Below are 24,324 nucleotides of genomic sequence, written 5' to 3' on the forward strand. Positions count from 1 at the left end.
CAAAAAAGATGTGTGGTGCCTCTTTAGAACACAATCAGTTGGGAGTGAAGACTTTTTTTTTTTACACATCTTAAAATGAAAATACATAGGAAAAAAAATTTTTTTAATAAAATGAAAATACATAACAAAACAAAAAAATGACAACAAAAAAAGAACTAATCACTATAAAAAGTACACCTTGAGCTGAGAAAGAGGAATCATGATTTTAACAAAGGTTACGGAGCCACAGCCGTAAGGACAGTGCACGGGCCTAAACTCACGTACACTGTACTGCCCCAAACACGTCAACTGCGATAGCTCAGCACCCACTCCACTCTGACACCCCTACTACTTTACGAGGCCCTCGAGAACGGGAACTGTGATTTCTCCATTTCTGCATCACAAGTACCTCGCGTAATGCTTGGGCAACGGTGACCCTTTAACGAAGCCTGGCAAATAGACGCGCGCCCAGTGTGGGCCCTCTGCGAGCTCTTACCTGCTCTCACCCCCCGGTACTGCGGGGTAGCGAACATGTCCCACTGGGAGACGATAATGGCTGCGATGCCCAGCCCACAGATGACAATCAAGTAGATGAAGCACGGTTGTGGGTTACAGTAGAAAGAATAATAAAGCCAAGGGACAAAGCTTCCCATAATCAGAAGAGCAATACCAGAGTAATCCAGTCTAGGACAGAAAAAAAAAATCCATTTAATGTTAAAAATTACTGCCTGCTACAGGTTCCAATCAAAGTTCCCAGTGGATGGTATCAAGGGTTCTGCCACCTCTGCTGGAAGTTTTCCCCTAGCCCATGGACTCTCCATCACTGATCAAATTATGGACTTTGCAGATACTTACTTAGAGAAGACACGGGAGACCCCTTCTGAGTGGCAGTAGACTGTGTGGAACAGCCACGAAAAAGAAAGGCAGAGAATGGCCCCCAAGAAGAATAATCCAAAGACCACCTTCTCTTGCAGGGGGGCCACAAAGGAGATGTTTGGACGAAACATATAAAAGATCCCCAGGCACAGGAAGAATACACAACCTAGGCAAGAGTACGGGAAGAGAGAAAGGATTATCCTTTTGAAGAGATACTGAAGTGTTATATACTGATTATGTTTTCAATCCTGACATCCAAATTGAAAGTTCCGTGAGAACTTTCCAAATTTTTCCAAATAACTGAACCTTATCCAAAATGTTGGTCTACTCCAAACACTGTTGGTATCATATGCTCCTCAGTTTCACAAACTCAGTATACAGAATAACTTACTACTAATCCAAAAAAGAGAACAGACAATGCCTGCTACTTCTTAAAAAACTAAAAGAGAGTGGCATGGACTTATATATACTACCAAATGTAAAATAGCTAGCTAGTGGGAAGCAGCCGCATAGCACAGGGAGATCAGCTCGGTGCTTTGTGACCACCTAGAGGGGTGGGATAGGGAGGGTGGGACGGAGACGCAAGAGGGAAGAGATATGGGGATATATGTATATGTATATAACACAGCTGATTCACTGTGATATAAAGCAGAAACTAACACACCATTGTAAAGCAATTATACACCAATAAAGATGTTAAAAAAAAAGATTAAACTAAAAAAGTAGAAAAACCCACTTCTACCTCTATATCCCATGTGAAATTTCATTTATAAAGTTTTTGGCATGTATGTTGTAGCCCAGGTTTCAAAGGCCCATTCCGCATTTTCTTTTGCAGTGAATGCTGATACCTCCAAACTCTGCTAGGAAATACAGTTTCTCTCCACCAATAGCTGTTAAGGAACCTTATGCTTCTCTGGTCCTCACTCGTTGGCCCAACAGATTCGGGAGTTAAGGACAGTGAAATGCCCATTTGGGCCATTTCATAACCAGTTTTTAAACTGTTCTTCACAGTGAGATACCATGTTCTTATTGCCTAGGGAAAGGCCACTTAACACAAGACAGGCACAGAAATTAAGAAGTTAAACATTTACTAAGTGATTCTGTTTGATCCATTTAATAAAGCATCTACCCTCGAGTAGAAGTCAGCAACAAACTTGATTGTCTATTCTACTCTCACTGCACTAGCAGTCTGGAACTTGCAGTCACAGTGGAAATCAAATGCGGGATAAGAAATGTACATCAAATCAGGTAAGGCCAGACTATTCAGTATATTCACAAGGTTGTGCAATCATCACCACTATTTAATTCTAGAACATTTTCATTACCCCAAAAAGAAGTCCTATACCTGTTTCAGCCATCTCCCATTCCCCACTAGACAACCCTAGGCAACCACTAATTTACTTTCTGTCTCTATGGATTTCCCCATTCTGGGTATTTCATGTATATGGCTCATACAGTACTTGGCCTTTGTGTCCGGCTCCTTCCACTTCGCATGTTTTCAAGGCTCACCCATGTTGTAGCACATTATCAGCAGTTCACCCCTTCTATGGCCGTTATATGGATATACCACATTTTATTCACCCTCAGCTGATACATGGGTTGTTTCCACTTTCAGCATTATTATGAATAATGCTAAGAACATTTATGTACACATTTTTGTGTGAACATGTTTTCAATTCTCTTGGGTATACACCTAGAATTAAAATTGCCGGTAACTCTGTTTAACTTTCTGAGGAACTGCCAAACTATTTTCTGTGGGCTGCACCATTTTACATTCCACCAGCAATGCACGTGAGTTCTAACCCTTCCACATCCTGGCACAGACTTGATATTTTCCGTTTTCTTGGTAACAGCCATTCCAGTGATGGTGAAGTGGCATCTCACTGCACCTCCGCAAATGACCCAGGATGTTGAGCGTCTTTTCGTGTGTTCACTGGCCGCTTGTATGTCTATTCCGATGCTTTCCCCATTTTTAAAACTGAGTTGTCTTTTTATTGTTTAGTTGTAAGAGTTCTTTACTAGACCCTTACCAGATATATGATTTGCAAATATTCTCTCCCATTCTGTGGGTTATCTTTTTACTTTCTTGATAATGTCCTTTGACATACAAAAGATTTTATTTTTATTTTTTTTTATTTTTTGGTCACACTGCACAGCATGTGGGATCTTAGTTCCCCAAACAGGGATTGAACCTGTGTCCCCTGCATTGGAAGGCAGGAGGATTCTTAATCACTGGACCACCAGGGAAGTCCCAAGTTTTTAATTTCGATCAAGTACAATTTATTTTTTCTTTGGTTGCTTATGCTTTAGGTGTCAATTCTAAGAAACTGTCACTTAATCCAAGGTCATAAAGATTTACATCTATGTTCTCTCCTAATGGGTTCATAGTTTTAGCTCTTATGTTTGGGTCTTTGATCCATCTTAATTTTTCTATATGGTGTGAATTAGGAGTCCAACTTCATTCTTTTGCATACTAGTTACTCAGTTTTCCCCAACACCATTTGCTGAAAAGACTGTTCTCTCCCCCACTGCATTCTTTCTTTAATGTGCAATCATGATGGAAAGAAATATCATAGATCACATTCTACTTCAAGCCAAACTGAAATTGAATTGTGAATATTCTAAGTAATGACTTTCAAAAATCAGCTTACTTCTATTAAATAACTACCGTCCTCTCCATGCTCATTAAAATATTATACCCCATTCTGTACAGTGCCTTTTCCTTTGCCTGGTTTAAGGACATGTCTGAAAATCCAGTAGAGAGAAATACAACCTAGTTATCATAAAATCATCGTGTCAACGAGGACTACCACAGAGACAACCACTGAGAAACTTCATCATTAGAAATCCAGAAAACAATAACGGCAAATCCAAAATACATCTTTTAAGTTCCGTCCTTACCTCAAAATACACTGGTGAGGGGAGAAACAGAATGATCACATTATATCACTGCTGTTACATACCTAAGAGATGCGTCCAGATGTTGCCTGTCTCAGTGTGGATTCTGAAAATGCTCTTAAAACAGGCCCGGAAAGAAGGCATAGGGGGCCGGTGTCCATGCAAGAGGAAGTCGTTATCCTTGAGCCAGTCGGGTAGCACATCATGAGGGATTACTCGCCACCGACCTTCCCAGACCTAGAAGAATATTAGCAAATACGTCTGAGTTTAATGTCAACTGAGCAATACTGACAGCTATCTCTTACCACACTGGCTTATAATGAGAAAAAATACCTTATCTTTAGAAAGACAAATAACATTCAAAGGTATAATGTCCTATATTCTGAGGTTTTAAAAACTTGATTGAGGAAAAACATTTTTTTAAAGGCAGGGGATCGGGGGGAGGGGACAGGACTTTTCTTAGGAAAAGGGAAGAGCAAATGAAATGAAGTTATAGAAAATATCCAAAAAGAGTGCTTTCAAGCTCTGTTTCAGTCTGGCTAAAGGTAGGGTGAGGGGGCTGAAGTCCCACCCATACAGACGCCCCTCCTTCATCCTCCACCACAGACTCTACCTCTGAAAAATCCCTGTCGTGTTAAATAAGACCATTTTTATACTTAATATTCCTGTCGGTGAAAAAAGAACATAGAATCACACTTGTGCACCTTCCGCTGAAGTCTCTCCCTCTCCCTCACTCTTTCTCTTCCCATCACAGCAAACGCGGCAAGTAGAGAAGAGCACAGGGGTCAGAAGATCTTGGATCTCTGCCGTTAACTAGTTGAATAAGCTTTAATTAATTACAGAATCCTCAAGCCTCAGCGTCCGCATTTATAAAACGAGGACACGAGTGCTTCGATCACTTGGCGAGGAAGCTGTGAGGACCACAGGAAAGGACCCAAAGCCCTTCATAGATGAGGCGGCAAACCCCAGCGTCCACCCCACAGGTGATACACAGTCCTGCCGTCCCCACAGGCTGCCACCTGAGAGCTCAGGACCGATGCTGGGGAGCCGGCAAAGGGGCTCAGCCCTCCTGCCCTCCGGGCCCCCTCTTTCCTCGCTGTCAGGCCCCCATCAGACTCTAAAGGAAAGGGATCAGGAGTGTGGAAGCCCCTCCTAAAAAGGGTGTGTCTTCACTCTGCTCCTAATCACGTCTCTCAGCCCAGTGAGCTCACACCACAAAATCACTTAAGCCTAAACTAACCTGTTTCTGCTGAGCCAAAAAGATGCAAGGAAGGATGTAGGAACATGTCTACCTGTGGCTTCCACTCTGACATCGACGTCCCTGTGACCAGAAGCACGGCTGAACCCCACATCGGCCAGCCACCATGCCCACCCTTTCCCTCCACAAGAGTCTGCTGTTCTCTGCTCCCCCTAATCCTTCCTTAGGGGCGTTTTCAGAGTACTGATCCTCTGTGGAACTCCAAAGGGAGTGGACACAAACAACTGAAGAATAGCAGTGACACTCTTCACACTCAAACTCACTCTCCCTTCTCTCCCTACCCTCCCCGCTGGCCCTTTCACCTTCCAACTCAAAACCTGAGGCCTGGGCTAATCTGGCCATTCCCTCCCCAAGAGCCTGCTTCACACAAACGCCACCGGGCAAGGGTAGAGCCGTGGGGCTGGCTCGGTGCCCCCTGCAATGTTCCACATCCTGGACATGCACAGCAATCCTAACATACAACAAAATAAAATAATTTGTTACAAGATGCTGCTACTCTGTTTTATTTTGGGAGCATTTTATTTTCTAAGATAGAAATCAATCCTCACCTCCCTCAAGGCAGTTCACAACATGGAAACAGCTCTGCTGTGATCATATGAAAAGTGCTACTGTGTCATCCATCACGCAGCCAAAATAGTCAAAAAGAATGCCGAGTTTCTTACTAGTCACATATGCTTACAATGTCAGAGTGACTTTCCCCATTGTTTCTAAACAAACATTCTGGTGTCTAAAGACTGGGCCAAGGAGCTGTGCTTTCATAATTATACTGGAATAGTATCATTTTCAGACACTGCACCCGCGTGGTTCAACTTGCAGTGTAGCCAAATGCCAACCCAAACAGGTATTCTCTTTCCCCTCCTGGGGAAGAATAAAGTCACAGCTTAGTCAAAGACACATTTATTTATAAGCTTGACAAGGACAATGCCTAAATCAAACATCTTAGCAATGGTCCACTAGGTTTGTATTAGACCATACAATGCACAAAACTTAATTTACAAAAGTGACCCACAGAACACCTCCTATCCCACATGGGCCTGACGATGCTCGTAAACAGCAACTACTGAAGGCTGGGAAAGAGACACCAAGATCAAACTTGGATACTCTGTAAGCCTAAACGGTTTTATTCCCTATCCCTATAAGAAAAGCTTTTCCAAAAGGGAAAGTACCTGGACTAGCAAGGTGACAGGACACTTCATTTTAAACTGTTTACTTGTTTCCAATCCAAGAAAGAACCCTGTGTCACTAGTTTATCAAGGACGGTCAGGTGCTGGGCCGCGGTGTGTGGGGCGACCCAGGAAGCCTCTCCCTCTGATCACAGACACACTGCTAGCGGATGATAAGGGGTTGGTAATAATCACTACTTTTCCTTCAGTAAATTATAGTCTGTAGCAAAAAAGTGCCCATTTATTCACCCATTAGCTCTTAAACTGGAAAGTTTTATCTGCTTTATTCTCTACTCTTGGTTCAGAAGGGAGAACAAAAAGACAGTCAAGTTAGCTACAGGACCCCACGGATCCATTAATATAAAAATCCCTAATGGCCGGACACTGAATATTGAACTTTGAGATTTAACACCAAACTTGCTTTTTGAAAAACAAAATATATCTTTTGTATCCCTTTGTGCCAATTCTCCAGAGACACTGATTACTAGAATGGGTCTATTGTTTTGCTTCGCTTTTTCTTCACCAGTTTTCAAACACTGATTCAAATTTCCGAGGCTCTAAAAGTAGATCCATAAATGATTAGACCCTCCCACCACTCCTCCCCACCCCCTACTCCCCCCACCCCCCAATCCCTCTGTCTTGGAAGAGATGTCTATATCCAGATTATAACATTCTCTTCTCAGCTCTGGTCCAAAGTATAGGACTCTAAGTCAACTGGCCCCAATTATTTCTAGAATCATTGTGAATGTAGGAAAACCTAAATTTAGTTTTCAGGATCTACGACTACGTGCATAAAAAGTCTTGGTTTCATAAAACTCATGAAAAAGCTAAGTGTCAGAAAAATGTTTCTCTAAATGATCAAGAGTCCTTCAAAAATGTTTAATACATGAATTTACACACACACACACACACACACACACACACACACACACACACTGAATTGTGCTGACCTGAGGTCACGCCTGCCAGGGCTCCTATGGATCAGATGGACCAAGCGGCTATACCCGTACCAGGGTCCCTGACCATTTTCTCTAAACAAGCAACCCCAATTCCAGTTACCATTTGAGGGGGGAAAAAATCCCCACATGGATCCTAATGAATCAGAAAACACAGCTACACTGCAGATACTAGATGTGTGTGAAAACTGGGCAGTTCCTATCTGAAGAGGAGTCTGATTAGCCACACAAGCCCTAGGAGAGTAGCACATTTGCTATCACAGTAGAACAGATTCAAAGGACCTGGAGATGGCACTTCAGTATCTCCAGGCATCGAACACCCCCAATTTTTTCATTCTGTCTTGTCTAAATGGTCAACAAGACATCTCCTCTGTGAACCTATTTTCAGGAAAGCCTTGTTTCCCAGCTGGATAATGTAGTGTTAGCAAACCTTTATCACGGCTGTGCAGGCAAACAAAGAACTTGTGCCTTCAACAGGGTTAAAGTCTTGACACTGCTTCTGCCCCCCACACCGCCACACGCCTCTCTCCTTAAAGATTCCTGTTTGGGAAGGACTAAACATACAGCATGGAAACAACAAGAAAGGGCCACCTTACCTTACACACAAACTCTTCCATTCTCTCCATGGCGTGGTGGGCTTGTAAGAGGGGGGACATGCCCATAAACCCCTCGTCCTCCTGAGACGCTCCATCATCGCACCGACGTTCCTCCAAGCTCTGCAAGGCAATCACAGAAACAGTCAGGGACAGAGACCAGGAGCCAAAGGAACCAAACAATATCTTTTCCTTGAAGAATTACAATGAGATTCTCTTAAGGTCAAAACAAGGCTCAGACAAGTAACAATATAGGAAGTAAGGTCTGTTTATTATAGAATTGTTATGAGTACTGAAAATGAACAAGAGGTGCCTGATTCTTCTCTGACAGACAACTGAACTATGGCAGCAGCATTCCTATTCAAGGAGTAGCCTTGAATGCTTTGTTTTTCGTTTTAAGAATTATACCCATAGACCACATAATACTATTACACATATAAAGTTGAGAGATTATTGAGGGGAAATCTCCAAGAATCCCACCTGGCACATGTAAAATAAATACAATGTGGTAAGTGCTCTAGGGGAAAAGAAAGAAAGGAGGAAAAAAACTACATTTACTAAATTCTTAAAATACACCAAGCACAAAGGAAAGGCCATCTAACTTAATCCTGACAACCACCTTACTAGATTAGTATTCTTATCTAAACATATAAAGAACATTAGGCCCAAGGTTAAAACTAACAAAGTGGAAAAGTAAAAAAAGACGAAACCCCTCCTCTTTGCACACAGGTGAGGAAACGCTCACTGTGTCTGGGGAAATGCAGGAAGACGTGACAACCTGCAGTCTCCAGGTCCAGGTGCCTGCTGGTTTAGAGGAAGTGAAGTTGTAAGAAGGGCAATGAACTAGAACTCAGGAGACGCCAGGAGTGAGCCTGGTTTAACCACTAACGTCGATGGTCTTCTAGACAGGTCTCTCAACCTTTCTGAGCCTCAATTTTCTCATTTCCATCTAAAAGGAGAAGTTTAAATCTCTCCAGTCTTCTCCATTCTCTACAATTTGGTGGTTCTGTCACTCAGTGAATAATGACACCACAGGAAACTGCTTCCTAAGCTAAGTGTCTGCCAGGTGAACAGCTGCTCACATAAGTGCCTGAGGGAGTGAACTGATCCTCTCTCTGCAATCAGAAAACCAGCCGGGGAGGCTGAGCGCACGGAGGTCATCTACCACAAAACTTGAATTTGAACACGTTTCAAAAGAAATCCTAAGATTTTACTTTATTTTCTTCACTTTTCAAGATAACTTAGAGGCTATTAAGCAGCGTTTGAGACATGCTATGCACCCAATCTCAATTTTTTAAAAATTATGCTCTCCAAGAAAACTATCTTGAATCTGCTTCTCTACTATTCTCACCAATAAAACACCCTCCCCTTCTCTACTTACCTAAAACTTACCTTCCTGCCCCTCCATGCCAGCCCATCACCATCATGCTCCGTTTAAACCTCTTAACTACTCTCGCATAGTGTTTCTCTACCTTTCCTTCAAGAAGGTTCCACGTTTCCCTCCCACACCCCTCCACTTTTCTAGGAACAATTTTTGGATTGCTTCCCCCAATCCTGTGAAATTTCAATGACACAGATATTAACACAGCTGTCTGGAGGGCTACAAACCATTGTAACATTTCAATGTGTTTCACTCCCCTCAAACAAGAAGCCATTTTCACCAGAAAATGTAGGCTCCACCTAACCTATAACATGCCTCCTCTTCTGAATTTCTTCAGCACTTCAAGTCCAGACTGCTCATTTGACAACTAATATACAGCTCTTGTTCACTGGCTTACACTGTTTTATTTCATATTTGATAGAATGTTACTTTTTCACTGTAACGCTTCCTAAACTAGATTTTAAGTGTATGTTTGTCTTCTTCCATTGCTCCCAGAACAGCTCTGTGCCAATATTTTATATACTTACAAAGTTGCTAGATTAATTAATGCTTTAAAAGATTTAAGGACTGTGCCTTATTAAACAAAATAAAAGTGATAAAATTCCATTAAATCATCAATTATATGAAAACTGAAAATAGACAACAGCTTGAAATGATTAGCGGACTGATTTTTTAAAGTATAAAATGTAAATTTATATAAAACATAAAATAGGTCCAATATTTATGCATGTTTAACATGTAGTTCATTCTTCACAAAGAGAAACAGAAACATGGATTCAATCTTGATTCTCAGACAAATAAATCATGCCAGCAGTTTCCAATAAAACTACAAATAAGCACATAGAACACAGTTAAATGTTTCCTGTACTATCAAAAGTAAAACCTGACTAAGTTGCAGATAGTCTGAGATACCAATGGGATCAAGTGCACTTGGCTTCATGCAGGACCACTGATAGGGAAAGGCAAGGCAGCCTCACTGGCAGAAGCAAAGGCACTTCACATAGGCAACCTTTACTACAGACTGAGGTAAGGAAGATGAGGAGAGGGCGCCTCTCTGGCTGGGCACCCACCACTGTCCACGTCTACAGGAAAGAGAGATGAACGCTTCAACTCCCCGTCACAGGGAGGGAGGAGAACAATGGCACTGCTATGGGGAAGGACAGCTTTGCTTCTCAGCAGTGCTTAACACATGTTTATTACAAGAAAACAGAAAACATTGAGAATGCAAGATGTATGGTCTCGGTTGAACACCAAACAGAGGAAAAAACTGTTTATTCACTTAAACAGTTTTTAGGAAAAGTTGGCTTGCCAATGGATAAAAGTGAGTCTGAAGCCAGATAAACCTTGACTAATGATAAATTGTGTAATCTTTGACAAAATTATATACAATCTCACTAAGCCTCAGTTTCCTCATCTGCAAAATGATTTTAACAACACTGCACTACACTGCACATCTGTTTAAGGAACAAAGATAATGAATAAAAGAAACTATTCCAGGGCCTAGGACTCGGGCAATAAATAAGTGATGGTCTTTCTCATGATGATGGGCTACGTACTGAGAACACTGAAGTAGGTGCCACAGCCTAGTGGGGAAGGCACCCATGTAAGTAAAAAAAAAAAAAAAAAAAAAAAAAAAAAAAAAAAAAAAACCACAGCAATGAGCTAGTCTATAGTATGGACAAGGTCTGATGCAAACAGAAAAGAGAAAAGTTAACTCTGGCACTGCTAGAAAGTTTTCCAGAAAGGTAACATCTGAAGCAAGCCCTGGAAAATGTGTTAAGAGTTCACCAGTCAGGGCTTCCCTGGTGGCGCAGTGGTTGAGAGTCTGCCTGCCAATGCAGGGGACATGGGTTCGAGCCCTGGTCTGGGAGGATCCCACATGCCGCGGAGCAACTAGGCCCGTGAGCCACAATTACTGAGCTTGCGTGTCTGGAGCCTGTGCTCCGCTACAAGAGAGGCCGCGATAATGAGAGGCCTGCGCACCATGATGAAGAGTGGCCCCCACTTGCGGCAACTAGAGAAAGCCCTCGCACAGAAACGAAGACCCAACACAGCCATAAATAAACAAACAAACAAACAAACAAACAAACAAACCCAAAGTTAAAAAAAAAAATTTAAAAAAAAAAGAGTTCACCAGTCAGGCATGACAGGGAAAGGTAACAGCCCGAATCCAAAAACACAGAGGGAAGAAAAAGCTCCATACAAAGAGTACAGAGTTTAGCACAGCTGTGGCAACAAAGTAAACGTGATGTGAGGCCAAAGGAGGTGAGTAAGGAAACAATCCAAATGCCTGTGGATGAGGGAAGAGACCCAGCCTAGCTAACAATAGAATACTAGTCAGTCATAAAAAGGAATGAAGAGTGGATACAGAAGATGTGGTGCACATATACAATGGAATATTACTCAGCCATTAAAAAGAATGAAATAATGCCATCTGCAGCAACATGGATGGACCTAGAGATTGTCATACTGGGTAAAATAAGTCAGAGAAAGAGAAATATCGTATGCTCACATGCAGAATCTAAAAAAAAAAAAAAAGATACAAATGAACTTATTTACAAAACAGAAACAGACTCACAGACTTAGAGAACAAACTTATGGTTACAGTGGGAGGGGGGGATAGTTAGGGAGTTTGGGATTGACATGTACACAAGGCTATATTTAAAATAGATAACCAACAGGGACCTACTGTATAGCACAGGGAACTGTGCTCAATATTCTGTAACAACCTAACTGAGAAAAGAGTTTGAAAAAGAATAGATACATGTGTACATATAATTGAATCACTTTGTTGTACACCTGAAACTAACACATTGTTAATCAACGACACTCCAACCTAAAACAGAAAGTTTAAAAAAAAAAAAAAAAAGGAATGAAGTTCTGGCGCAGGCCACCACAGGGATAAACTTTGAAACATCATGCTCAGTGAAATGCACCCCACACAACAATTCCACTTACATGAAATACCTAGAATAACCAAATTCACAGAGACAGAAAGTGAACTAGAGGTTCCCAAACACTGGGCTGCGGGGAGGAAGGAACGAAGAGTTACTCCTTAAGTCTTTCTGGGGCGATGAAAAACTTTGAAAGTAACAGTAATGGTTGCACAACACTGTGAATACAATTAGTGTCACTGAACTGTATACTTTAAAGGGGTTAGAATGGCAAATTTTACATTATAAATTTTGCCACAATAAAAAATTGTTAAAGAAGGTAAAGATGCACAATGTAGCTTTATTCATAATAGTGAAAAACCAGAAATAACCCAATTGTCTAACAATAAGAAACTGGATAAACAAGTGTGATATATTTATGTAACAGAATAGTCTTCCGTAATAAATAACTGACACAAAACAATTTGGGTGAGTAGCAGAAACATGCCAAGTGAAAGAAGCCAATTATTAAGACAGTGTGTATCACATGATTCCATTTATATCAAGGTCAGCAACAAGCAAAACAAATCTACTGTGGCAGAAGTCACAATAATGGCAACCACTGGGAATGGGGGTGAGGGAGGGGTTACTGACTGGAAGGGCGTAAGGGAAGTTTCTGAATGATGGAAATAATCTGAATCTTGATCTGCGTGGTCGTCACACATACGTAGTGTCACTGTGCTATATATCTAAGATTTGGGCATTTTACTGTGTTTAAATTACCCCATAATACAATGTTTGTAAATCATCCCTCAATAAAATGCTTAAAAAAAAAAAAAAAAAAAGGAGGGAGAGGAATGGAGGTGAAGTTAGGTAGGAACCAGCTCCTTCAAAGCTTCTGATGCTACTGGGCTTCAGGCTTCACCTTGCAGGCAAAGCTGAGCACTTAATGGATATGCGAGCAGAGCAAGCTGAGCGCTAGACTTGCATTCGGAAACGGTCACTTTGGCAACAGCGAGAAGGGAAACAGGAAAGGAGAGAAGTAAATTAGAAAATACTTTAAAAGTCTAAAGCAGTTTGATCTCAGCTAGGGGGAATTTTACCCCCACCCCCTCCCAGGGGACATCTGGCAATAACTGGATTCACTTTTACATGTCACAAGTGGTGGGAATGCTACTGGCATCCAGTAGGTAGGGGCCAGAATACTGTTAAACATCCTACAATGGCAAAATGTCACCAGGGAGTGAGAAACTCTGATCTAAAGAAATGAGAGGGTCTATACACCTCAAATTATGTATGTCACAGTTCAATACTGTGTTCACATCAGAAAAAAAAAAACAACTTATCAGATCCTTCACTGTGAAGGATGCTAACAAGTGAGCCACTTACTAATAAGTGGTTACTAGTGCCGGGGCTAAATGGTGAGCATTCATTCAAAAATCTCAGGAAGTATTCACTGAGCAGCTACCACCTTAGAGATGAGAAACCTGAGGTTAAATGATGTGTTCAAGGTAACACACCTAGAGTCAGAAATTCAACTCGGGTCCACAGAGTTCCTGCTCTATTCATTCCCCTCACACAGTTTTCTAGTTATGAAACGGCCTGTTTCTGTGGGTAACAGACATTGGTCCAAAAGGCCACGACACATACAGACAGCCCTCGTTCCGCGTAGTAGCTCAGGACGTAAAAACTGTGCAAGCCAAAATCACATACGGCAATCTTAATGACCAGTGGGGACTATTCCGTGACCTTAACAAAATGCTGTCAAAACATTAAAATCTCTGTCAGTTTTACATGTACAAAGAAACAGACTAGTAAAAACCAGTATTTATTTAGCATGCTATATTTTAGAACAGAAACACTGAGAATTAAGTGTTTATTGGTTAAAAAAAAGTTACCAAGAGTGATGTGAGCAGTGTGTGCCTTCTTGTTGTTTAACTTGTAACACACAGTGAGCACATACTCTATGCCTTGGCAAACTGTCGTACTTTCTAAGTTTGGATCAGGGTTTCAACGTTTTATTCTTTGCACTTTCAAAGTCATGAAACATCCTTAGGCATTCCTTTCATCTGACCTTTCTGCCTGCCACTGGCCATCCACATCCTCTGTCACACGATACTCCTTTATGGTGACAAGCCTGCCCTCACTAAGATCCTCTGGCTGCAGATCTAGAATCTCTTAAGTGGCGGCAGGCAGTGCCAACATTCCCACAGTCAGCTATTGCTTCTCTAACTCCTATTTATGTTTGACCTGATCTTCACGCTCGCCATTATCACCTTCATTTCTTTGCTTCACTTTTATCTTTGTCATCCAAGTCCCTCTTTTGATTATCCATTTTTATAAAGGGTCACATGGGTTTATCACTGGGAAGCAACACACTTTGCTGTCTCATGGATTAAGTGAGTAACAGATGTACACTGACCAGTCACTGACAGACTTTCAAAGAAGTCATCAATACAATGGACATCTACTATTTGCACCATCATCTGTGGACTGGAGAGAGAGCAGAGAGTTGGCACTTTAAGAATTATTTCACAGTAAATATACCACAGTAACTAAAATTTGAACCATACTGTGGAGGGACTGGTATTATTTAACGAAGTTAAATAATGGTAGCTGAAACTCATGCATGCTGGAAACTTGCAAAGCATTAGGACTGCCTGTATGCATTTCTCTTCTCATCTTTTACAACTGCCCTTCTATCCAAAATGGTGCTTCTAAAAAGCTAACCTCAATTCAAAGAATGCGATCCTATATGTAAGGCAAGAATTTCACTGTAGATTACATTACTAAGATATGTAGCTTCATCCAGGTGTTTTTTTGTTTTGGGGGGGGATCCGTTTTTTATTAATAAATACCACCAACGGTAATATTTCCACCTCCCATGGTCCAGTGTATGTGTTATGAAGCAGAATGTGGTCAGTGGTCAAATACACACCCCAGTAAAGATAAATACTTCCACCCATCCCAACATGTCAGCAAGATTTCTGAATTTTTATAAAAGAACATTTCCTTCAGAAGAGCAAAGTATTAATAAGTCTGCTGATCTACCAAACACTATCCCCACTTCTCACCCTCCTATTACAGAATACTCACCAACATGTCCTCAAAAAACAAATGTCTAAAACACTAGACCATAAATAGTTATTTGTTGTGTTCAAGCATTGTGGAGTTGCTAATTAGGGATCTACACAGAGTGGGTGGTGGTAAATATAGTTCCCCTGGTTAAACAGAGGATAACATGTAGGAAATAAGTGGTAGAGTCAAGCAGTGGCTAGAACACAGGACAAAAATGTTTTCTCTGGGGCACACGGGCAAGTTTATAGCTCTGCCACATAATGAAGATTTGGAAAGTCTGTGCTGAGCACTATATATATAAAAGTCTGTCTTCCAATATTAATTCTAAAGAACTACCTTGTCATGAGTGGAAATTACTTTTAATTTCCCTTCTAGTAGCCACTAAACCACAGCACCCAAAGATCTGTTTCAATACTAAACTGCATCTATACTAAGATGATCACATACAAGGGTTAAACATTTGCTCTGCTCTGCTCCTGTTGTCATATCTCTGTTATCAAAACAAATTTTGAAGAGAAACAGGACATTGTAAATGATAAACAATTAAAACCAAAGCTGCCTAAAATAAAGGCATAAATCGTAATTCTCTAAGGCTTTCTATGAATAAATCACTATATTTAAACTTAAAGAGAGGTCAATGCTCTGAAGTGAGTACAAAGACACTTTCAAATCTTTTTCTCCTGCTATCTTCAGTGAAGTCCATCTGTGAGACGAGTTAAAGTGGGTTATATCTCAAAACACAACAATATCCAACCCTGAGGATCCATACAAACTGCAACCTAAAATGTTAATTCTCTGGAGTGTATTTTACCTTTGGAAAGAGAGAACCAGAGTGATAAAGATGAAAGTCCTTAAAGATAAGTCTAGTATGAAAATAATTCATCAGTCTATTGGGCATTTATCTGCTTTAGCCCAACTCAGTTCAACAGAGTAATTCAGTTTAATAAGTATTTATTAAGAGGATTTTTTAAAAGATGAGTAAAATATAGTCTCTGTCTTCCATAGGCATACAATTTAATAAGGGGCTGAATTAGCTACATAAATGACTAAGAAATAAGGTACAGCCAGTTTAAAGGCAGGGAGTGTGGAGCTCGGGAAAGGCTGCATGAGGAATAGAATTTTGGAAAGACGAAATAAAAGAACTGTCAAGAGAGAAAAGCAAAAGTACCATTTTGAAGAAAAGAGACTAGTTCAGTTCAGCTGAAACTTAGGGTGCATTTAGCGGAGTAGCAAGACATAAATTATATATTTAACTACTAGTTGAAGTCAGTAGACAAAGTGCCACAGAGATCTACAATCATAACACCATCCACCACAATTAGAAGATAAAGGTCAAGGAAATGGTAAGATACCCAGGGCCAGGACAGCAAATTTTGATTAAAATGTATATGCCCCTACAGAGGTCAATGAGAACTGAGGCTCCTGCATTCACGTAATTATGAGGACTAAGATCTAAGGCCCCTATACAACATGACTTCATTTGTTCAGGAAATCCTTGCCCAGGAAGGTTAAGGATACAAACCAGTAGGTAACTTTGCTGTTAGCTTTAGGAACTTCTCAGAAATTCACTTAACATTAGACTGCTCAACCAGATCCTTAGTATAATAAATTGCTGAACTGGGTAAACCTACTCACTTATCAAGCAAGAACTTGCTCACTAGACTTGCTCCAACTGTCCTAATCTATCACAAACTCTGCGCAATGTTAACGTGATCTTTGTATTGAAAGACCTGCTTTAAACCACTAGAAGTCAGACCTCACACCCTACACACAGCCACCCATGGCCTCTCCTTTCTAAAGCAAGACGCTTTAGAGTGATGCTCACTCTCACTGCAGTAAACCAGAGACTTCGCTTAGTCTCATCAACAGGTTATTTTTCGTTTGTTTGCTTTTTTTATTAACCATTTTTTAAACTGAAGTACAGTTAATTTACAACGTTGTGTTAGTTTCAGGTGTACAGCAAAGTGATTCAGTTATATAAATCAACAGGTTATTTTGACGGTCTTTTTGGAAAGTTGACAGGTTGAATCCAGCCTTAAATTTAGAAATCTGCAATGTGTAGTAAGGGCATTAGCAAGCTGATATAGCTAACATTCAAACACAGGGATTAGTAGAAATTAAGGTGTCTTCAAAAAATGATAGCTGAAAGAGTAAGCACCGATGACTGCATCTCTGGTGTCGTCCAACGGAGGAGGTACAACAGCCAGTCTATCTGAACACTCACTTTGGCCAGCCTAGAAACATACAGACTCACCCTGTAAAGACTAGTTATCTCTATCAAAGATTGATGGAAAAGACCTTTAAAATCATCCAAGTTTTTAAAAAAATTCTCACAAAGCAACTGCCTCTAATCTTAACTGAATTTCCTAAGTAGACCTCCTCAAGAAAAAATGAAGTGACTGGCAGACGGGAGTCTAATTACAAGTTAGCTTTCTTATGATAAACTAATATACAGTGGCATTCTTATAAGTTTGGTTAAAGCAAATCAGTTCAAGAAAATAATTCCTAGGTTGAATGAATGAAAAGTTGGCTCCAGTCCCCATTTATGAAGAATTTGGAGCAGAGGAAAAGTAGGACAACCATAAAGGCTGCTCTCTTTATTCAACTTAATACCTTAAAAACTCAAGAGATACGAAATAAAGCCATAAAACTAAAGATCAAGGGTAACCTGGTTTGAAATGCCTCTTTTGTGTTTTTATCTATAGACGGTTACAAAACACAAACTATGAAGTTCAGCAAATACAGTTAAAAGAGCTGATGCTTTAGAGCCAGAGGCCTAGAAGTAATGGTCTATCCACTTCAACCAATACACAACACTACACATTTCAGAAAGAACTTTGGAGGGTGGAAGAACACTGGACTGGGAGGCTAAAGATCTGGATTTTAGGCCCCGATCGTCTAGGCTCACTTGCTAACAAACCGACTCCCTTGTACCCTTCACTCTAGCTATACCAGACATTTTGCAGGTTCACACATCAATATACACCAATGTATACTCAAAACACGTTAGCTATTATCATTATTACTATTCCCTAAAAGCATCATGCTATTTCTTACTTCTGAGTCTTCACATCTGCTATTCCCTTTGCCTGGAATGCCTTTTAGTCCTTCAATAACCGAGTCAAGCCTCATCCAATTCTGCTTATTACATTTCCACTTCCTTTTAGATAACCCCAGTCATAGAAAAAACAATCCTAAAATTCATACGGAATGACAAAGGACTCTGAATAGTCAAAACAGTCCTGAGAAAGAACAGCAAAGCTGGAGACATCACACTTCCTGACTTCGAGACATATTACAAAGCTACAGTAATCAAAGCAGTATGGTACTGGCATAAAGACAGCCATATAGACCAATGCAACAGAACAGAGGGCACAGAAATAAACCCACACATATACAGATCTTCGGCAAGAGTGGTAAGACTACACAATGGGGAAAGGATAGTCTCTTCAACAAATGGTGTTGGAAAAACTGGATATCCACATGCAAAAGAATGAAACTGGACCCTCAGCTTACACCATACACAAAAACAAATTCAAAATGACTTAACTAAAAATAAGTTAAAAGAGTGAATTCCCCAGCAGTCCAGTGGTTAGGACTCTATGCTTTCACTGCCAAGGGCCCTGGTTTGATCTGGTCGGGGATCTAAGATCCCACAAGCCACGCAGCACAGCCAAAAAAAAAAAATTAAATGTGAGACCTGAAACTATAAATATCCTAGAAGAAAATGTAGAGGAAAAGCTTCATGACACAGTCAATTTTAAAACATTTTCATCACCCCAAAAGAAACCCCATACCCATTAGCAGTGACTCCTCATTTCCCCATCCCCCCAGCACTTGACAACCACAAATCTACTTTCTGTCTCCATAGAGATTTGCCTATTCTAGACATTTCAAATAAACAGAATCATTAAATATGTCGTCTTTGTGACTGGCTTCTTTCATTTAGCAGAATGTTTTCAAGGTTCATCCGTGTGGTAGTATGTAACAGTATTTCTTTTTTTTTTTTTTTTGCCAAAAATATTCCATTTTATGGATATATCTCATTTAATATATCTATTCATCAAGTAAGTGATGGACATTTGAGTTGTTTCTACTTTTTGACTCATAAATAGTGCTGCTAGGAACATACATATAAAGTTTTTGTTTTGATGTATATTTTTATTTCTCTTGGGTACAAACCTAAAAGTGGTATTGCTGGGTTATATGATAACTCTGTTTAACTTTTTGAAGAACTGATGACAGTTTTTCTAGAGCAGCTATACCATTTATATTACCCTCAGCATATATGAGGGTTTGCATCTTCGTGAATGCTTGTAATTGTCCCCCTTGCAAAAAAATTTTAACCATTCTTATGCATGTAAAGTGGTATCACATTGAGGTTTTGACTTGAGCTTCTCTAATGATTAAAGATGTTGAGCATTTCCTAAAAAAAAAGAAAAAAAAAAAGCTTCGTGACACTGGGCATGAAGAAATATGACACCGATATCACAACAAAAGCAAAATTAGAAAAGTAGGACTATGTCATACCACAAAGCTCCTGCATAGCAAAGAAGACAATTGAGAGTGAAAAGGTAACCTAAGGACAGGAGAAAATATCTGCAAACCATGGATCTGATAAGGGGTTAATATCCAAGATATATAAGGAACTCCTATAACTGAATAGCAAAAAACAAACAAAAACAAAACAAAAACAAACCCAACTTAAAAATGCGCAAAGGACTTGAATAGACATTTCTCCAAAAGACATATAAATGGCCAATAGGTATATGAAAAGGATGCTCAATGTCACTAATCATCAGGGAAACACAAATCAAAACTACAATGAGATACCACAGTCACATCTGTTAGGACAGCCATTATCAAAAAAGAAAATAAAGTGTTGATGAGGATATGGCGAAATTAGAACCCTTGTACACTGCTGATGGGAATGTAAAATGGTTCAGCTACTATGGAAAGCAGTATGGAAGCTCCTAAAAAATTAAAAACAGAACTACCATATGACCCAGTAATCCCACTGCTGGATATTAATCCAAAAGAACTAAAAACAGTACCTTGAAGAGATATTTGCAGCATTATTCACAATAGCCAAGAGGTGGAAACAACCTAAACAACCATCAGTAGATGAATGGATAAAGACAGAGTGATATATACATATCAATAAAGTATTACTCAGCCTTAGGAAAAAAAGGCTTGTCTTATGCTACAGCATGAACAAACGTTGACGACACTGTGCTCAGTGAAATAAGACAGTCACAAAAGGACAAATACTACATGATTCCATTTATATGAGGTATCTAAAGTTGTCAAACTCATAGAAGGAGAAAGTAGGATGGTGGTTGCCGAGGGCTGGCGGGGTGGAGAAAATGGGGAGTTGCTATTCAATGGGTAGACGTTTCGCTCACGCAAGATGGAAAAGCTCTAGAGATCTGCGGCACAACCAAGTGCATACGGTTAGCAATAACGTATGTGATGTGTTTACTACAATAAAAAAGAAAAGATAACCCAGTCCTCATCCAAACCTAGCGACAGTTCTTACTACTTGGATAACTGCTTAGGCCTAAGTAGCAGTGGAGGGAAAGTCAAGTTGCTCAGCCTGAATAGGGAAGTCTTAGCTGCTAGTACATGTTATTGTAAAACATCAACAAGAAAGCAAAGCTGTAAGCAAGGAAGAAAGTTCTTACCCCAGATTATCTGTCAAACTTCTTTTAAAAGAGTAATGATGGTAGGGCTTCCCTGGTGGCACAGTGGTTGGGAGTCCACCTGTCAATGCAGGGGCCACATGTTTGATCCCTGCCTGGTCCAGGAAGATCCCACATGCCACGGAGCAACCAAACCCGTGCGCCACAACTGCTGAGCCTGCGCTCTAGAGCCCACGTGCCACAACTACTGAAGCCCGTGTACCTGGAGCCCGTGCTCTGCAACAAGAGAGGCCACCGCGATGAGAGGCCCGCACACTGCAGCGAGGAGTAGCCCCTGCTCGCTGCAACTAGAGAAAGCCCACGCGCAGCAACAAAGATCCAATGCAGCCAAAAATAAACAGATAAAATGAATTAAAAAAAAAAAAAAAGAGTAATGGTAGTTTGAAGGCCAAATTACACTCTACTCATAGTAAGCAAATCTTGTTTTTAATCCTGCCCTGTGTATGCAGGGGCACATGCACACACAGGGACACAAATAGTCTTTCAATGTAGCACAACTAGCCAAGAGTATGAAGCTGGCTTACAAAGTGTTACCAAGGGTAAAAGAAGAAATAACCTTAAATTTCCTGCCCCAATAGCCTGTATTTCTACAGTGCTCTGGTGAAATTCTTATAAAAGACCTGAAAAGACAAGACAATCCTCTCGAGTTCCAACCAGCACCACTATTACCCACACAATAAGCTTATCTCTTACGATGGTAAAGATGCAGTTCCAAATAGAGGCTTTCAATATGTTTCTAACTACAACCCACAGTAAGAAATGTATATATTATTCATATCTATAAACACATACATATCTAAATAAAGCTAAACAATTTCATCAAATAACATAGTTTAAATGTATATTACTACATATATGCACCTTAATATCTTTATTTGCTGTCTAATTAACACTGCTTGTAGTACCAAAATAAATTTCACAAACTACTAATGGGCATAACCTACAGTATGAGAAACACCGTACTAGAAGCACAACGTTGAACGTGCTACACAATTGCAAGGTTCCAAAGCACACGGCAAAATGTCTATTAACAATGACACTGGGACCTGCTCACAGATATTTACACCTTTGCGCTCTCGGTATAGCTGCTTGAATCATTTAAAAGCTGCTCTTTTCTCTGCGAGGTAAAAGGAAAGATTAGATTATTTTCCCAGAATTCTACTGGCTCCCAAGGTATGCACTGGAGATAAACTCTGAGAAGTAGTTCCAGCATGCAATTAGGATTTCTCCGAAAATATAAACGATAATGTCATTACTAAATCATGGCTGAATTATAAAGGATATATGGTAACTACAAAAACCCATTTCCTTTCTTAAATAAGATAGCGCAGCTTAAGTACGGTTTTACGTGTCAACAGAAAGGGCATAACTAATTCCTAGCTACCTTAAGAATAAGAGACTTCAAAATCTTACAAATGTGCTCAGGGTCCCTTTTCAAAACGCCATCCTCTCTCCAGCAGAGTCCCGGTACTCTTTCTTTTTAATATCCTTCCTCCAGCTACATTCCCATAAATTTGTTTTACTTACCATCCTTCCACTTTAACTTACTTTTTTATGATAGGAAGAAAGGACAGATGCCTCTACAAGAGGCTCCAAATCTCCTTGGTGGATGTCATTGTCACCTCTCCTTGTACCATCAAGTTGGTGCCCTTTTCTGAGCCTTATATCTGGCTCTGGAGTCCTGCTGTACTCCAGTCGGTTTTCTGCTGTCTCGTTCATGGGATACCCGCGCCTTTCTTACAAAGAGGTCTTTCTGTTCCTTCTTCTTGGGAGGATGGACTTTTAGGATAGTGAGTTGACCCTAAGGAGAGAAAGTTTTGAATTAACATATTTGAATGAGTGATGGGGGAAGACATATGTCGTATTATTTATTATACACTAAAACTAGAATTTTCTGCAATCATTAAGAATAAAATAATAATGTATTTTTAAAAACCTACATTTGTTGATAAAGAGGACTGCCAAAATCGACTTTTAAATGAAAAAAGCAGGATACCAAAGACGACATGTATAATGTTCCCACTTATACATTATAAAAGTATAAAATCGTGAATAAGTATACATGTGTACATAGAATACCTATTTATTTGAAATTGTGCTCTTGGTCCAGAGGCACACAGGGAAGAACCCAGGGTCTGGAGTGAGAAGGCTTACTCTTCATTTCGTTCTGCCTGCATTGTTTTTACCACATGCCATCTAATACTTTTTCAATTAAACACATACCTAACTGTAGAAAGAATATATGTGGATTTTATGTACTACAACTACGTTGTACATATCCAATCTCATTTAAATCATCACAATGACCCTTCAGGGTATTTTGAGTTCTACTTCACAGGTGAGGAAACCAAAATTCACCATACTTTTATGAAATAAGACAAGGTCTCTGACTGACATGGCACATATTATTGGTTATGTTTTGCATTTAAGTTGCTTAATGTCTGAAATTTCAGTATTTTTGAGCTGCTTTGAACTCCAAGTAGATTACTCTGGAAGGCAAGAGCACACTCCTATTATATCCCTGAGTTCCCAGAAAGTGCTACGCACATAAATGTTTAATGAACATGACAGATGATATTTAAATGTCCTTAAGTGGTAAAAACACGTTCAGAGATCATCAATATTTCTCTAAACTGGATCACATAAGTTTCCTAGGAGTTCAATAATTTCAAGTCCTTGGCCCTCTACCTCATAACTCACAGGACAAAAGCTAATTTTAGAGATTTAAGTTACATATCCAAATAAGGTGATTATCACAGCCAATCCAACTAGAAAGACAAAAACAGGAAGAAGCCAAGGTACATGTTATGCTCATAAATCCCATGGGATTCAAAATTTTTACTGCTGCAGAGGAGGAGTGGGGCAATGTGGGAGGGCCTGGATAGTATGACGAGAGGGTAAAAGATGCACTTAGTGTTCATATGTGGATACACAAAACTAAGAATTAGCTCAACAGTTCGAATTAGACTAAGAATTAGCCAACTGTTAGTTTCATAAATCATCTGAGTTTGTTGTAGGAGTTCTCTCAAGTTTTTAGAACAAGAACAAACACAGTCTTTAAGGATCACCAAATCTGGGCCTGTGCCTATCACATAAGGGCCTGAGCCAGCATATTATAATAATGAGATTATAAACTATGCTATTAATACCCAATGCTGAAAGAGGAAACAATGCTAGTGATTTATATTTATTTACAAAGCTGTTTCACACCCACCATTTCACTTTGTTTCAGGGAAGAGGGAGCTAACATTTACTGTGGATTAACAAAATTAAATTCTGTACCAGAGAATTTACAGACGGTATCTCACATAATTCTTACATATGGCCCTCTGAGGTATCTTATTCCCATTTTACAGATGTGGAAACTGAGGCTCAGAGATTAGGCAACTTATCCAAGGCCATTAATCTCTAAGAGTAGCTGGAACAATGAACTGTCCAGCTGTACTTGAATAAATTATTTTCTCGCTAAGAAGAATAAAAAACAGGGAAAGTATTCGGAACTAGGCTTTAACTTGCTCTGATTCTTAACAGTAAAAGGAAGTGAGATGGGAGATGGAAATTAAGCCT

At 40.0% G+C, this 24,324-nt stretch overlaps 1 protein-coding gene across 2 annotated transcripts in view; it reads right to left on the reverse strand.

The window, feature by feature from the left end:
- ADIPOR2 (adiponectin receptor 2) overlaps positions 1–24,324 on the reverse strand; it is a 51,811-nt gene that overhangs the window by 7,683 nt on the left and 19,804 nt on the right. The window contains exons 2-6 of one of the 2 annotated variants that reach the window (XM_082350509.1): positions 22,306–22,558; positions 7,727–7,846; positions 3,819–3,990; positions 835–1,021; positions 476–663 (exon numbers count right to left, since the gene is read on the reverse strand). In XM_082350509.1, the coding sequence (XP_082206635.1) occupies positions 476–663; positions 835–1,021; positions 3,819–3,990; positions 7,727–7,846; positions 22,306–22,476 (838 nt within the window). In that variant the 5' untranslated portion in view covers positions 22,477–22,558. The remainder of the gene's footprint in view (positions 1–475; positions 664–834; positions 1,022–3,818; positions 3,991–7,726; positions 7,847–22,305; positions 22,559–24,324) is intronic. The other variant, XM_082350510.1, reaches the window with a different exon arrangement.

Source organism: Balaenoptera borealis (genome assembly GCF_965194805.1).
Source record: "Balaenoptera borealis genome assembly, chromosome: 13".
NCBI lineage: Eukaryota > Metazoa > Chordata > Mammalia > Artiodactyla > Balaenopteridae > Balaenoptera > Balaenoptera borealis.